This window comes from Acipenser ruthenus, chromosome 1 (genome assembly GCF_902713425.1).
Source record: "Acipenser ruthenus chromosome 1, fAciRut3.2 maternal haplotype, whole genome shotgun sequence".
Taxonomy (NCBI): domain Eukaryota; kingdom Metazoa; phylum Chordata; class Actinopteri; order Acipenseriformes; family Acipenseridae; genus Acipenser; species Acipenser ruthenus.
The window spans coordinates 77,290,365-77,307,207 of NC_081189.1; the positions used below are offsets into that span (position 1 = coordinate 77,290,365).

Here is a 16,843-nt window from a genome sequence, read left to right on the forward strand (position 1 = left end):
ATGTACTGTACCAATAAAACATTTGCAATCCTTCGAATATTTTACGATCTGTGGCTCAGATTGTGTAGTTCCCAGGAAAGTGCTTCATGACAGGCATAGTTGTACTGTGTAACAGTAATTTATTAATGCACATTGCAAAATATAAACCTCATTGAGCTTACTGACTAAATCAGACTTTAGTCTTGAAGTTAACCCTGTTGTCATAACCCCGTTGTCACTTGCAGTGATAAATATGAGTTCTGTTTTATTTTATTCTTTTCTGCATTCACATACCCCTGCTGTACAGCTGTGCCTAAATAGTTCCTCTGAAGTACTGAAAAGCTGGACAACTGTTAGAAAAGTTGTTTCCTGTTTTCTCAAAACAATCTAAAGATTCTGAGCTGGAACAGTGTTTGTTCACAGCTGATCAGATAGCCAATAAAACAACTTCAGCTGAGAACTCTGCAGTGCAGCAAACTATTTCCTATTTCAAACTGTGACTGGTGTTCCTTCCTTTTGTTATTTTGCCTCTTTTTCCAATCCACATGAACTACAGTAATTTTTTATGAGACCAGTTTTTAGTTAATGCTGCACTGAAAGAATGTAACTGTATTCAGCTCCAATACAAACATATATTCCCAGTAGTAGTCTGGTGAAGACTGGATGATAGCATACTGGACTGTTCTTTATAAACAGTTTCCCTGCAAGGAGTTCTTCTTTCCCCTCTTGGTTTAACTACAGCTGGGATCTGCCAATGGCAGAAATGAGTTCGCTCTGGAGTTGAAAATAATACGTGCAAAAACGCTGATCTAAGCTTCATCCCAGATTTTGTAATGGACTATATTTGCTCATAGTCCGTAGGTGTTTCTCACCTCTGTTTTGAGTGCGATGATGTGGTTCAATCCTTTTGTACATTTTGTTCATTTGAACAGTTTCTGGTTTCAGATGTTGATTTTTGAATACAGTGGGCAGCCAGCATTTCTTTTTGTTTATATTTTTATTTCAGTGTGTTGTTTTGCATTGCTATATTGTAGCACTATATATAAAATAAAACATCAACACAAAAGAGCCTGATCTAAATAAGGCCACCATTTAACCCTTCGTCAGCGGCAATAATAGAAGGCGGAAAGGGGTGCAAATGCACTCCACATACAGAAACACGGTTAACTTATCAATTTAAAGCAAAAAACAACACAAAACGGGTTTATATTATTATTTCATCGAATCTTATTTGAATAAACGTTGTTTGGAAGTCTTAAGCCATTAAACAGGAGCTGTGATTGAAATATGTGAAACATTCGTATTTTTTGCAACCCTCAAAAGGGGGATAGGCGTGAAAGACACCCCAAAAATTTACCATGACAAGAATTAGGCTACTCGTGCTTCCCTGGATGGACAAGGACAGGCTTAGTATCAAAATAAAGGTAATCAGTAATCATTTAATCACATAGATATCCTGGTATCTTCAAAGAGTTTACATGCTGGGGTGCATTTGCATGCCTTGCTGCTGATGAAGGGTTCAATATTAAAAAAAGTAAAAAACAATTGAAATTAGCAAACCAGGCTCACACACACTGCTAAAGAGGTTATTTGGAACACAATCCCCTTCTTTTAGTGCAGGGGTGTCCAATCCCAGTGCTGGAGGGCTATGCCACTCCAGGTTTAACAGCTACAATGAGATCATTAACTACTTCAGTGTCTGGATGGAGGTTTAATTTGTTCAATTAAACAACTTAGAACAAGACCAGGAGTGGAAGGGCCAGCTTTGGACACCCCAGTATTTAGACTGCCACCATTTTAGAACAAGAAAATCTATGCTATTGTCTCTTTTTTGCTGAAATAAATAGACCACTGGTTGGAAAAAGATACATAACTTGCCCCCCTGGGGGTAAAGAATCTTTTTTAACCACTAACTCCATCTTGGAACAAAGCCAACCCCCTGCTTTGCGTGATTGTAGTCCATAAGTTTAACTACAGGGTTTAACTGACTGCCACCACACTCCGGGGTCGGTCCAGTAAAAATAAAAGTGACGCTTTATGATGATATTCAATCAAACTTCCAAACATAGGTGGACATGTCGCAGTTACACCACTGCAGAAACAAACTGGGCACAAGGGGTTGCTAAAAATCAATACGCTTTTTTTTTCTTTTCAAAAAGGGCCTTTGTGTAGTTTGATTGAATGTCACCATAGCACAGGGAGAGATTTCAACCCCTAAGATGCATTAAGATCTGTTAAGTAACTGTGCCAGGCTAAAAGTCAGAGATACACTTAATTTCTTTAAACATAAAATATAAATAATACATATTTTCCATAAATCTGCTTACCCTGGGTCAGCTGTTAAACAAACAGCTGTATAGAGTTACAGGAACATTTCAGAGGAAAAGTGGACACATGATTCATAGTTGGGAGGATTTCTCATGGTTGCAAACAGATCCTTGCCATGAAGCTGCAGTGCCTTTTGAAATATTGATGCAAATAATAAGATTAACAAGATAGTCAGCATCCTTTGATGTAAGGCTGTGGCAGCACTTTGGATGACATTTAGTATTCTAACAGAACTAATACATGATTTTTCACAAGATGCATGTGTACAGTTACAAAAAAAGCATGATTTTAACAATGACATAGGCAGAAACAAATAGCCTTGAATGATTTATTTTAATGTGACTGTTGTGCACTAACATTTATTTTGTTTCAGGTGAGTTAATAATTACTAATGTGAATGCATGCTCCATATAATATACATTATTTTAAATTTTAACAATACAAATCAGTGTGATGTAATTGAATTATAGTAATGTTAATGTAAATTGCAAAACTATCTTTACATGAACCATAATAAGAATTTTGTATGAAACAAAACAATTCATTTGCATGCTTGATTTAGAAAAAAAAAAAAGTATAGTTCTGCTCGACCCATATCTGACTGCTAGGTTTCAATTGACAGCTGAGGATTTGTGACTGGACCATGAATTCAAACGGCAGGCATTTATACCCCAGTGCCAGTGAGGATACATTGGGAATTACTTGGCAAAGGTAACATTTTAATTATTTCCAAATCTCTGCTACATATATAAATTACACGCTATATCTGCTTTGGCTGGCCCCAATTGGATGTATTTCAAAAATGTACCCAATATGTATAATATCATCTGAATATGCACTTAACCCTGTTTACAAAGTTCACCAGAGTATTACAATCATGGTGGTCCACTATGAAAGATGCTATATAAAATAAAGATTGATTGATTGATTGATTGATTCATGTAAATATGTTTTTAGTCATACTGATGATGTCAAATGCAGTCTCTAGCATCTGTGCTGAGGATTAGGTTTGCCAATTCCACCTTTCATGTTGATACTTGTAATGTTTTCTTCTTCACCTTTTCTTTTTACTGTTGTTATAATTTCTATAACCATTTTGCAACCTGTTTGTTTGTTTGACATTTTGTCATCATTAATGTCAACAATATACATTATAAGACAAAAATAACAACCAATAGATTTCTTTTTTCTATTTTTTTCTTTTTTAAATCACTTGCATGCAAACATCTGTTTTTGTCTTGATTCTGGTTCCTGAAAAAATAAATAGTCATTTTTTTTTTTTTTTTTTTTTTATTTTGCAAATAGCATTGACAAGATGAAGATGGAGTAGCTTTCACATTTCTATGGAAAAAGGCCTCTAATTTCAATGTTATTTCAATATAAAAAAAAAAAATCTGCTGCATATTAAAAAGAAAAAAAAAAACATTAGTTAAAATGATGGCAGGCTCAACTGAATTATGATTTAATAATACATATGATCAAACTGATACTATCTTGTGTAGGGGATAATTTTCATCTGAGAATATACTTTTTTCTCATGATTGAGATTTTCTTATTGCTATGTGTGGCAACACAGGTGCACAGAAAGGTCCTGGTGGTTAGGTAATGGCAAAATTGTGATGCCCCACTGTATTTAAACAGCTGCAACAGGCTGACAATCAATCCGCCACCATTTTAGATCAAGAAAATCTATGCCATTGTCTCTTTTCTTTTTGCTGAAACAAATAGACCACTGGTTAGAAAAAGATACATAAATTCCACCCCTGGGGGTAAAGAATCTTTTTTAACCACTAACTCCATCATGGAACAAAGCCAACCCCCTGCTTTGCGTGATTGTAGTCCATAACGTTAACTACAGGGTTTAACTGACTGCCACCACACTCCGGGGTCGGTCCAGTCAAAACAAAAGTTAGGTAATGGCAAAATTGTGATGCCCCACTGCATTTAAACAGCTGCAAAATAGGCTGACAATCAGTCTTGACAGTTATCTGTAAATATGTCTTTGTTACTCTTTATTATTTGGATGTGGTTGGTCAACTTCTCACCTTATCTGCTGATCTTGGTTTTGGGAATTAAACTGCATTATTCATTGAAAAGGGGAATTGGCTTTGCTTAAAAGAATACCAGGTCACTATGAGTTAACCTGTGCTGTTTTTTCCCTTCTCTGTTATGTTTAAACTTTGATTTAATGTCAACCAAGAAGAAGGCCTCATACTTATGTTACTGAAAGGAAAGCATACATAAAACATCTGTTTGAGGCCCACGCCAGTGAAGAAATCAGGACTTTATGCAATAAAAGTGAAATTAATCATGCTTATTTTATTGCACCGTGAGTCTTTCTTTTGAGATAGTTTGGTTAGTTGTCTGATTATTACTGTGTGAGGCACCATTGCTGGAGCAAATAATATTGTTCTCAATTCTTAGATTAGCAAGTTAAATGGCAATCAAAACTTACTTTTGAACAAAATATGGAACAAAACAATGAACATTTTTACACTCTCAGCTGCCCTTTTCTGAACAAGGTTTGGTTGTCTAACATCTATTTAAAGCTTTGAAGGAACAGAAATACTTTATTTCTAAAGATCAACCCAGAGTCCACTTGGTTTGGATTGGAACATAGAAGCCATTCAATTAAGAGAGATGTGAAATGTCATTGCATAGTCCAAGCTTTATTAAAGGTTAAAAGCTGGAGACTTGAAGCTGCATGTATATATGGATGAGACTACATGAACGTTCATATAGTACTATGACTGTTGTAACTGTAAAAAAATAAAATAAAAATAATAATAATAATGTGTATTGTGTATCAGATTCCAGGCCCCAAAAAAGTTAATCGTATTACATGTAAGTTGAATGCAATTTCTATAAAGTTTAAATTACTATAAGTTTAACTTGCTTTTCTATCTACCTGTTTATTTCTTTAAATGTTTAAGACCTGCTGTAAGTATTTCAGAGACTGGGGATATTCAGCAGCAATCCTAAAACTGCTCTTCAACAGTTAACATTCTCTTTTATTTTTCAATAAGAAAATCTTGGCAAAAGTACCAGGTCAGCATTTCCTGCCTTCAGTTTGTTATCTTGACATATAAACGTGCTGTACAGCAGCTGGTCTTGCAGGATTCCTAGGGAGAGGTTTATTCTCATAGTGCTGAGTTTCTTTTGCAGCCTGTAGCATAAGCTACTGATCTTTTTTTTTTTTTTTTTTCAAAGTAAAAAGCGAGCTCCTTTTTTGTACCTCACCTCCTAGTGCTGTTGCTTTCTGGGGGTAAAGTAAAAAAAAACTGAAAAGTAAATGGTTTAACATTTTTCAGAAATAAAGCAGTGCCTTTTACCTTTTCTCATTGAAGTTAAATGTCCTGTTAGAATAAACAATAGGTTACAGTTTCAATAGCAGATCAGTGAATAATATACATACTTTCCACAATCAAGCATTCACTTCTTTCCTTTGAATTTAAGTATAAAAGTAACATGTAGACCTGACTTTAATGTGCACTTTACTATGAAGCTGGAAATCATTCCTTGTTTCTGTAACTTTCAACATGTTAGACAATTGAGCATCCCTTGGCAGTCCTTTTTTAGCCAAAACTTGAACTAATCTGTTGTAAACTAACCAGGCTAATGTAATACACTTGGATATTCCTTCCACTTAAATGGGGTGTAGATGCAGACATGATAAAAAAACTAATTTCTGAACATACTTATTTATTTATAGCACATTTGTGGAAATATTAGTCGAAAGTGGAGCTATAGTTTCTTTGATATGTTAATAAAATTAAACATTTTCCTTGTTCTCATCTAGTCAAGTGTCTTGTGAGCTCTTCCTTAGACCTTAATTGAATTACAGCCAGACTTGCATGCTGCCATTCTACAGGAAAAAGGTCAGCAATCCATTAAGATGCCATTAGATAATGCAATTTGGAACTTAATCCCTAAATTAACCATGCTGCATACTCGAGACATGCTTGTGAGAGTGTGGGGGTGGGGTGGGGTGGGGTGGGGTGGGGGTGGGGGTGGGGGGGGGGGGGGGGGGGTTGTTTGAATCGATAAGGGAGTCGAAGTGTGAAGAAGGTTGTTTGTTTTCTCTGTAGTGGTGGTCACGTCTCAAGCCGTCTGGTAACCCAGGGAAACCAGACATGATGTAATGCCAGATTGAACTTGAACTTTAGGACTTAGAAAAAGGGAAACAATGGACCCCATCAATCAATAAAGTCAATTTTCCTCACGATTATGTTGGGATACTTTTAAGCTAACTTTAAAGAAAGAGGCAGTATGGAACAAAAAGGAGGGATGATCCACAGACAAGATCCCAAAGTAAAGAAACAACCTATTTTTCTCTCCTGAGCTCACTATCTGAGCAACCCTGCAGATTCCAGCAGGATTAGGGAAGTTCCCGCTCTGCACTAAAGTGTTTGCCTGCTCTGTATGCTCTTTGTTCGGTTAGGTAGGAAAAACGTAATCTCTCATTTCCTGTCAGATGATTTCTGGCTGGCCAGAGAGAGAGAGAGCAAAAGAGTGTGGGGGCGGGGGGGGGGGGGGGAGAAGCACTGCCCAGAAATTTGCTGCACATATCCCTTGTTTTAACCACGTTGGGACTGCATTCAACCAAATTAACTTTTTTCTTTTTTGTTCTTTTTTTCTGGTTTCTCTGAGTGTTATGGACTTGTTTCCTATAAACTTGGGATTTTGCCTTGACCCTCCAGAAACTATGCATTTACACATGCTGTTTTTAAAGGTTTTATATAACACCACATAAAAGGTAATTTGTAGAGAGGAATACTACATTTAGGACCCCTGTGCGCCACCACTGCTTAGGCTTGTTGTGAGAGAATAAAGTCGGTGTTCCACATCCTAACTTCTGCGTTCCAGTCCAAAGGGTGCATAGTTTAACCCTCTATGTCTAAGAAAAATATAGCAACTGCAGAACATGGGATGCAATAGTAGTCAAGTCAGTTTCTTTTCACTACTTTTCCATTTTTAAATAAACCTCTCTCTTGAAACAAAGTCCGTTTTGTTTCTGTTAGACCCAGCTGACAGAATATTGAGCATGCACTATAATGACGGAGCTGAAAGAAGTGATTGTGCTACACAGGTATTGAAGCTGGGAGGATCTTGCCTGCCTAATTATTCAACACATATGTCCTAGAAAAGCAACTAAACAACACAGTGCTTGTCTGGGGGTATATTTGTGTTGAACCGCAGCGTTGATTAACAATTACAGTCTTGTCTTACATTTGCATTAGATGAATAAGACAAAGCAGTTGACCATTATTGATTAAAAATGGGGTGCAAACACTGACTTTAAATCTGAAAACAGGCTTTTCTAAGATAATTTACATAGGAGACAGCGTATCATCCCACAGTGAAGTTCTTTGTCCTGCTTCACATTTTGCTGGCTCTAAATCTCATCAAGCACTTTGTTGTCTGACTTAAAGAGCGGAGAATTTTGGGGAGAGAACATATACAGAGCAGCAGAAGCGCTAAATAAATTTAAAGTCATGTTGGCTTAAAAGCAAAAACAATCTTTTCAATCCAGTTTTAAACAGAAGCTCAACATTCTAGTATACTATAAGGAAGTTGGATCCATACAGTAATCCTTTCGTCCTTTTTATATTTATTTATGCATTTATTTTTGTCTTTCGCTTACATGCCAGGCATACAGTATGTTAAGAGTATTATCTAAGTATGGATTATATGTTGGTTTTTTTTATACGTTTATACAAAAAATACTATGTATTCTTATAATTACATTTTGTAGGTTAGAACTTGGAACTGTAATTCATCAAGTGTGTAGATCAGACCACTTTTTTACACCTTCTGTCAGGCACCAGAGAATGCTGATAGGATTTATTTTTTTCTTTTACACTTTTCAAGACTGTGATATCAGCTGGGGAATAGAATAGATACTTTTAACCTTAAGAAAGGAGGTGAAATCTGCTGCCTGCTTTGGTGAATGGTTCGGTTTATTTTTCCTTGCAATGCTTTAAAAGCAATTTAAAATAAATCATTTTTATACATGGTTTTGTATGAACGGGATTCACAATAGCTAGAGGTTATTTGCATTCCTTATAGCAAACGCTTTATCAAAAGTAAGTTTATTTTCATTAAAAAGTTGGCAGTAAAGTATACTTAATAGAATCAATCTGGTAAGGATTATTTTGAAAATATTAGCTAACTCAGGAATGTGCAAACATAATTTAATATTTAGGAACATAAGTCTGTAAGATAATTAAAATGTTCTGTTCATCTAAAGTACAGCTTGTATTTATAAAACCTGCTGAATTTGAAATAAAAGGCTATCCGCTTAATTCATTATTGATTGATTGTTCTTTTAAAAAATATACAGGCTAAGCTTTCCCCATTTGTTCATTGTTAAAAGAAGTAAACTTTTATAAAGACATGACACACCAGCTGAAATAATCTGTGCTTTAAAATCCATATATTCTTATTCTTTGCATAGGCAACCATATTTCTGGTCCTGTTTTTATTGTAATGGAAATATTTTGTTTCTTTGGTGTTTTTAATTGGGGAGATACAGTATAAAGATTTTTCAAGTACAACATTTGAATTAAACTGCTGTTTCCTAGTACCTTATCATTTATAATGTAGGTCATTATTAGAAATCAACCAATCAAAATTCCAGTAGGCCTTCATCTTATGTTGTTTTTATAAGTTTAATGATTTGACCAAACTGTATGTGTACTGCACACAGTTAGTACAACATACATAAAGATGTTTTGGTCTATTACAGAAAATTATATTCCAGCATGGAAAGGCATTAGGGTGCAATTATAAAGGTCTCGTCTGTAGCACCAAGACAAAAGACTTCAGGACTGTAGTAAAAATGTTAGAACTACCCTAATTGACCTTTCTTTTGTTGAACTATAATGATGTATCTGCTGTCTCTCTGTGGTTTTGGCTCTTTTATTCATTCTAAAACAGCTTGTTAAGTTCATGGTTGCTCATTTCTAGTGGTAAACCACAAATTGCATCTTGAGAACACAGGTTTTTATTTATGATTTTTTTTTATTTTGTATTTAATTTATTAGTGCCCTTTCACATTTAAGTTTGGCTTGCTGAACCACATAGCTATTTCTCCATTGTTACATTAAGCAACGGTGAACACAAAGAGGTACTGTTGGGAAATCAAGAGTACTGTAAGATTAGGATGTGGTGATCCAATAATACTGCTTTGCAGAGTATATGTGGTTTAGAAATAACCAACTCTGTTGCCATTGATAACTCCCTTATTTCCAAACTACTTGGCACATTTATTTAACAGGGGTGGTGTGGTGGAGCCTAGATATACTTATCATTGTATTATTTGTATAATTAGCTCCTGTTGTTCTAAGTGAATTATAATGTAACATAAAGGTATTTATTGTGCAGTTTGAAGAGAATTAAAGAAAGATTCTGTATAATGTCTTCACCATTTCAGTTCCTATATTTTCCCCTTTATTGTTTTGCAGTCCTGGTACCTGGGCGAGCTTAGTTCCATTCCAAGTGTCGAACGGGACTCCGATTCTGCCAACAAGTGTCCAGAATTACAGCATAAACATCATTGGTGAACCCTTCCTTCAAGCAGAAACAAGTAACTGAAGGCAAAGAAGAATAGAAGCAGAGCCAGCAGAACTGAGAATAGTAAAAACACTACAGACCAGGAAGCAGCACTCACCGAATCTCCATTTTCTCAATAAGGGGGCATTGAAAAAATACTAAACGGTTGTTTAATGCACTCTGATACTGAGACAGCTCTTGCCAGCTAGCCTTTGTAAAAAAAAAAAAAAATTTTAAAAAGGTAAATGTTGTATATTCAGTACAACTTTAGATGCCTTAATGTTTGCATGATAAGCTAGTTTCTATTAATCGTTTTTTCTTCTTTTATGAGCTTTTGGGAGAACTAGTCCTGGTTTTGAGTGGGTTTAAATCATAAAAAAGGCTGACAAGCAACTGAATTGTCGTTTATTTTCAAATTAAATAGGCTGTCACCTGAAGAGGCCCATGAATCAAAACATTAGCTACATTTCCATAGCAACAAAGTTGAAAATCAGATGCTTTTCTTCAGTTTGCCACAGTTCTGTCGAAGTTAACCTTTAACCTGTAATCTTTTTGGTATCATTCTTACATTTAGATTAAGGTTAAAGGCTAATACCTACACTAAAAAGTTTACTAATACAATATACCTAATTAAAGGTAACGATAATTGCCCCTTGCATGGATTTAGATATTTCCATAACAAAATTTAAAGCATATGAGGCAAGTGCAATTTTAAATGTAATACTGAAGGGAAACTATAGAAGTCGAGCAGCCCTAAGACTCTAAATTGAGGGAAATAAAATGTTCGGGATATTTTTTTTTTTTTTTTTTTTTTTTTTACTTAAACAATTTAGATTTGTATCCTTAATTTACAAGGGGGAAATTATTTTAAAAAAATGTAGACACAACTGTGCGTGATAGGCAGTGTACACAAATCATAAATACGAACGAAACAGCACTTATATTTTTATGAGCCGTTCCCTCCCCTGGAGGCAGTCTTTATTTATTATGAATTTAAAAATGGAGTGTGAAAAACACATATTGTGTATAAATGGCTTATGACTCTAGCATCACAGAAGCAGAAAAAGAAGATGTGTTTGGCTGTTAGCTTATGAAGCTACGGTTTACAAAATTATATATATATATATATATATATATATATATATATATATATATATATATATATATATATATAAAGAATGCAGGTTGCTCAAGTTAAAAAATAAAAATAAAATAGAATTCTGCACTCAATGCAAACACTTGCCTGACATAAAGGGTGCTGAATAGTTGCATGGTGCTTATTGAACACTCGTGATTCAGTAGATCCCTTTGGTCACAAACACTAGCAGTGTGCATGGCAGTTACTTTGCCTCTGCATCTCAAAACAAGATATATATAAAATAATCTTTCCAATAATCTTAATTTGCACGAAAATCTATAGTCCACATTACGTGCCTTGCCTTTGAATATAACAGAGACATCACTACACTTGTTTTTTGCTGCATTTATTACCATTTTAAAAATTAACATTTTTATGATAAAAAAAATAATAATAATAATATTTTGTACTCTGGATGAAATTGTGTCATCATTGATTTTTAACTACATTTACTACTTTATCTCTCATTTATAATGCATATCATGGCTGTGTATAGTTGCCGTTTAAAAGTTTATAATCAACCAGCATTATTTTCAGAATTTTTGGTGTTTTTTTCCTAATAACCTTTCATTTTTTCTTCCATCTTCAAATTACTATTTTGGGGGTTTTCAGATTTATAAGAATTATGCAATACCAAGTTTTGCCTATGTACGTAGTGCTTATAGCTGTATTGATTATCATAAGCTAGTATGGAGATAGAGAATATTGTATGCGTTTATTTTGGTGGTGTTGTTGTATTTTTTTTTTTTGATTGGCCAAAGTGGGTACTGCTTTCTATGCAGTGTTATAAGGTCTTTTTTGTGTACTAAGAGATAGACATGGGGTGTTGTTTCTTTTTTATACTGGGAGGGGAGGGGAGGTAAGTGATTCTAATTGTTTTGTTTTTTTTAAACTTTGCAGCATAGCTGTGAGGTATGCACCCTTGGCCTAATACTGGCTGCAAAGTCACTGATCTGTCTACTGTGACAAACTGGTTCCTTCTTTTAACTTCCCACCTGGGGTGCAAGCATGATTCCTGGAAGAAGCTCATTTTCATAGGAGAGCAGGCTTGACTTGAGTACAGTAATCAACCAATCAAATCAGAGAAGCTTGTTCAGCATTAGAATTGTTTATCTAAGTTTATATTCAGGAAAATGTATTATAAATGCAGTATATGGTGTTTGAGCTGACGCACCCATGCCCTGTGCAGGGGGAAAGAAATGTTCAAATTTCATTTAAAAAACAAACAAACAAAAGTTGTGGAGAGATTATTGAGTGATGGAAAACAATACTGGTTTGTTTTCCAAAGATGATGTTTCAAAACGTAATCTTCCCTCCTTATAACCTATTATGTAAACTTATAACCTCATTTTAAACACCTACAATATATGCAACATGGCTTCCTTAGCAACTGCCTTAATAAACCAAGTGACTTTTCATAAATTTTCTACAATCACAAATGCACTAATGTGCATGCTGAATGCATGTGAGAACCCTTGAATAATGAAGTTAAACAATACATCAATTACAGTTTAATCTATTCTGTACCAGTCTAATCGACAAAATTGTGAAATCTGAATAAAAAAAAAATGTCTGTATATTTCCAGAATTTTAAGCAGTTCCGAAATAATTATTTCAATTATTATTTCATTTAGATTCAGGGTGTTTAATTGGTTATTAAGTAAGAAGTATAATGAATACAGCCTGTAATGGAAGCATGTGAAAAAGATCCTGACAGTGTTGTTTGCGGGCGCCATTGCTGACTTGTTAATGGGATGCATAGGTGCACACGGCATTACATATTACTGCATCTTAAAATGATCACTTCAACAAAAGTTAATATAACACCTTACTACCTGGCATGTGGGTTTACATCTTAACTTTCTAAACCGTGTTTGCACTCTATAGCAGCAGCAGCAGTTTACAAATGATATGCATGCGATTGTGCCCATAAAGGTAATAACAACTGAAGTGGCTATACATACTATATCCGGCCCTTCCAAAAGGCAGTAACATTTGGAACTCAAGTCATGCCTCGTCTCTCCTACTTCACCAAGATGCTTATTCTCAAACCGAGCCACCCCGTTCTATGTGCACTGTTCAGCCTTTATTAACTTAAGTGCTTTGCGGCCTCTGAGCCCCCTGGCGATCCCCTAGTGTGACAGGAATGTGTAAGGCTTGTTTAGGGAAACAAAAGCAGTGAAGGAGACTGTACATAAAGAAAAATAAATAAATCATGGCAACAATTATTATTGCAATAGTTCTGGGGGTATTATTCAATCTGGCAGCTCCGTGAAATATATATGAAAGCCTGTGAAGCTGCATGATATGAGAGAATCAAGGGTCTCTCCAATGCATCGCCTTGTCTGCCTTGTAGACAGTAATTTGTACACTGTATAGTTTGTTTATTTTATTTTATTTTATTTTTTTAAGGCTTTCTCTTTTTTTTTTATTAACTTACCCTGTTTTATAAAGGTAGCTTTTTTAAACATTCTAAAGGATATGTGTGTTATTTCCATTTTTTAAAGAAGAGAAATAAACTATTGCTCTTATGGAGACTGGACTTGAGTTAAAACTCTCCAGTTTACATTAATTTATATATTAAAAATGACTGTCCATTTAGCATTTGTCCTACATATTCCAATACTTAAAAAGTACTGGTAACATATCCTTTACAAAATTGTAAATTGTGAAAAGTTTTATGAAGGTTATTTTGTTGTATTTAGTGTTGATGAATTTGGATTTTGGAAACATTTAATAATGTTGGCAGTAACACTGTCATTTTTTATTAGTATGGCCTTAGCAAGAGTTCTTGTGATTTTTTTTTTTTACTGGTATGGGAATTACAGCATATGAAATGGCAGACAAAGATTTTAAAAACACCTTGTCACCTTGATGTGAAAAACACTTTTATGAGATTTAGTGTTGCTCCATCTCTGGACATTTGTTAAGGTGACACCAGAACTAGTTCTGTCCATGTACTGAAATTGGAAAACATTGTGTAAAACTATGAAGGCTGCAGAATGGGATCATATTATACAGTGTACAGTAATTTTAAACATGATAAAAGGACAATGCAATGTTGCTGGCAGTTAGGCCCTAAGCATGATTACCACATACAGTTTACATGTTTCTGTCACGGTCGTTTGAAAGAAAATAAAAAATAAATATAAGCAAAGGTATACAAATGTATCAAAACATTACAACAGCGTGCTTCCTGGATCCTTTTCATTGTCATTGAGAATTCCTGAATGTGCAGGCTAAGCAAATTAACAGTGAAAAAAGCCTAAAGTTGCATGTTAGTACTCCATTTATGTATTGAAGGAGTTCAAAGAAAACTGCCTTCATATTTGCACTTTCTGCTAGTTCCCCTATTCCACTTAGTTCCACAACAATTGTGTAGGTGTGTACAGTTAACAGTTGGTACCTAAATTACGTACATCACTAGAAGATGGATGATAGCCTGGACCACTGATATTGCCCTTTGACCTTTTAGGGTCACTATATTCAAATGCCATGGTAGCTCCTTATACTGTTTCTATACCACAGCACACAATGTTACAAGAGAAGATGGAAATGGTCAATTTTTACATTTGTTGTTGTAGTTTGTTCTACAATGGTTGTAGGTTTTCTTTTTTTTAAGCGCTGAATAGTTTCAAATGTCTGGGAATATTGCACACGTATGAGATAACAATTTTAACAGCAGTAAACAAAAATTGCATCAGTGACACTGACTTTTTACATTAGAATACAAACAAACCCAGCTGTACTAGATACATTGCTCTGACTATTGTTGTCCAAACCAAGAACGTTGGGACTATTGGTATGCAAGGAGGCACAGTGACATTTCCAGGATAATTCTTGAATTTTTACAGAATGTGTTTTAAAACTGTGCTACAGGGACTGGTGTGACACATGTATTTACTAATTGAATTTTAAGAGGTGTGTTCTATTTAAATGTGTTGTTTTTGGAGGGCATTGATTACTGTGTGAACTAACATCAGGTTATGTAAACAAGAATGAAACAAAAACCAGCAAATGTTTTACCAAAAGGAAAAAAAAAACCAGTCAAATAAGCAGTGCCTGTTCAAGTTCACAGTCTCTGTGGAGTTCACTTGTAAAAAAAATAAAACCCTCTTCTTGATAGAATTATTGTCAAAAACTTCTACATACAGATTGTGAGCGAAGGCTCTTCCCAGGCCTTTTTTCATTACGGTTTGTGCTTCATTCACATGAAACTTCTAGTCAGCTGGGATGGAGTGGCCCCTGTCTCTTGTAAGATCTTGATATTTCTCTTGAGAAAAAAAAAAAAAAAAAAAAAAAAAAATTTTAGGGCAGTGTGTTTCAATGCTACATTTAGTACAACAGTAGATGACAAGTAGACAGTTTAAACATGCTTAGTAGCTACACCGCAGGGTTGTTCCATTTTGGATCTTGTGGCACTTTTACACCCCTTGGCTAAAAATATTTTTAATTTTCAAAACTGAAATACAAGAACAAAATCAAGGTCCCTGTCATAACAGGCAAGTATAGACACAAGCCTTTGTAGCTGGCTGTATGTAATGTATCATAATCTAGTTGCCTAAATGTATTATTTTTTTCTGTTTCTGTAACTCAGGCCTCTGTTGACAGGAGCAGGAGAGGGAGGGGCTGATGGTTTAAAAACATGTTTTGGTGTTCTTCTTTTTAAGGGACTTATTTCCTGTCTGCTGTGTAGCAGAAGGGACTGTCTTTGGGCTTGTTGCAAATGGTACAGGGGCTAAAACTGCCACAAGATTAAAATCAGTGTAAATAAAGCTTGACTTATTGTGATTGTTACTGTTATATCCAGCCTATACTGCTAGCAGCTGCTCATACTGCAGTCAATTACTGGAAGTGGATATATTTCCTATGCAAAACTGTTTAAACAATAAAATGAGCTATGCTACAAAACACTGTTGCTTCTTGAGTCTTTGATCCACAGCTCACCACCATCTACCCTCTGCTACCCTTTGTAACATTATGATGGTGTCAACTGCAGCCATTCACTCATTTTCGGATGAGATGTAAAACCGAGGTCCTATTGTAAGTGATTTTGCAGCAGCAGTTGTGATGCATAGTTCACCCCCTAGTCTCTGTAAGTCACTTTGGATACAAGCATTTGCTAAATGACTAAATAATAAGAAGAAGAATTTTGATGAAATAAAAAAGCAAGACTTATTGGAGCATTATTTAATACATTGGAATATATGGACTTCATTGGAAAAAATAAGATGTCATTGGTGTCAGATTCTGCAAAAGCCATGTTATATTGTTTCACGTGTATTCTGTAGAACATGTACTAGATACATAATTCATGAATCAACAAACAAGGATTCCAGCTTGAGGCCTTGTGCACATATGAGATCAGTTTAAAGCAATTTTGACAATGAGAATAAGGCATTGAACCAGGACTCACATATTTAACTTAAAAATCCCACCTCTGTTCTTAATCCAAGTTTCGATATGCTTTATACCCAATGTATTTTCCTTATGCCAGAAAAATGTTTGTTAACCAAACTGGAAAAAAAATAGTTGGAGGTAGTTATCTATTGAGTTGATATAAATTGGCCCATAAAAAGCATGCTAAAACTTAGTCTAAAAATGAAAAGTATCTAAAGCTGTTCATGCATTATGAAAAAACAAATACAGTATAGTTTAATTAGAAAAAAAGCAAACAGCAGTCCCGGAGCACAAAATGAATTAATCTGACTGCAAAACAAAAACAATATGTGACTATGCTGATATAAAATTACCCAATGTAGCATGGTTATCATTACACCGTTTATCAAAATTGGCCAGTTAAGTAAACATCTGGCTTCAATAGCACCAGAGCCGGGTTTTGGC

At 35.0% G+C, this 16,843-nt stretch overlaps 1 protein-coding gene across 13 annotated transcripts in view; it reads left to right on the forward strand.

Moving 5' to 3' along the window:
* Nucleotides 1-15,910, forward strand: part of LOC117420856 (nuclear factor 1 B-type) — a 154,212-nt gene extending 138,302 nt beyond the window's left edge. For 11 of the 13 annotated variants that reach the window (XM_059030081.1, XM_059030068.1, XM_059030076.1 and 8 more), the window contains 2 exons: nt 2,930-3,018; nt 9,774-15,910. In XM_059030081.1, coding sequence (XP_058886064.1) covers nt 2,930-3,018; nt 9,774-9,903 — 219 coding nt within the window. In that variant the 3' untranslated portion in view covers nt 9,904-15,910. The remainder of the gene's footprint in view (nt 1-2,929; nt 3,019-9,773) is intronic. The other 2 variants (XM_059030103.1, XM_059030098.1) reach the window with 1 other exon arrangement.
* Nucleotides 15,911-16,843: the final 933 nt, after the last annotated feature.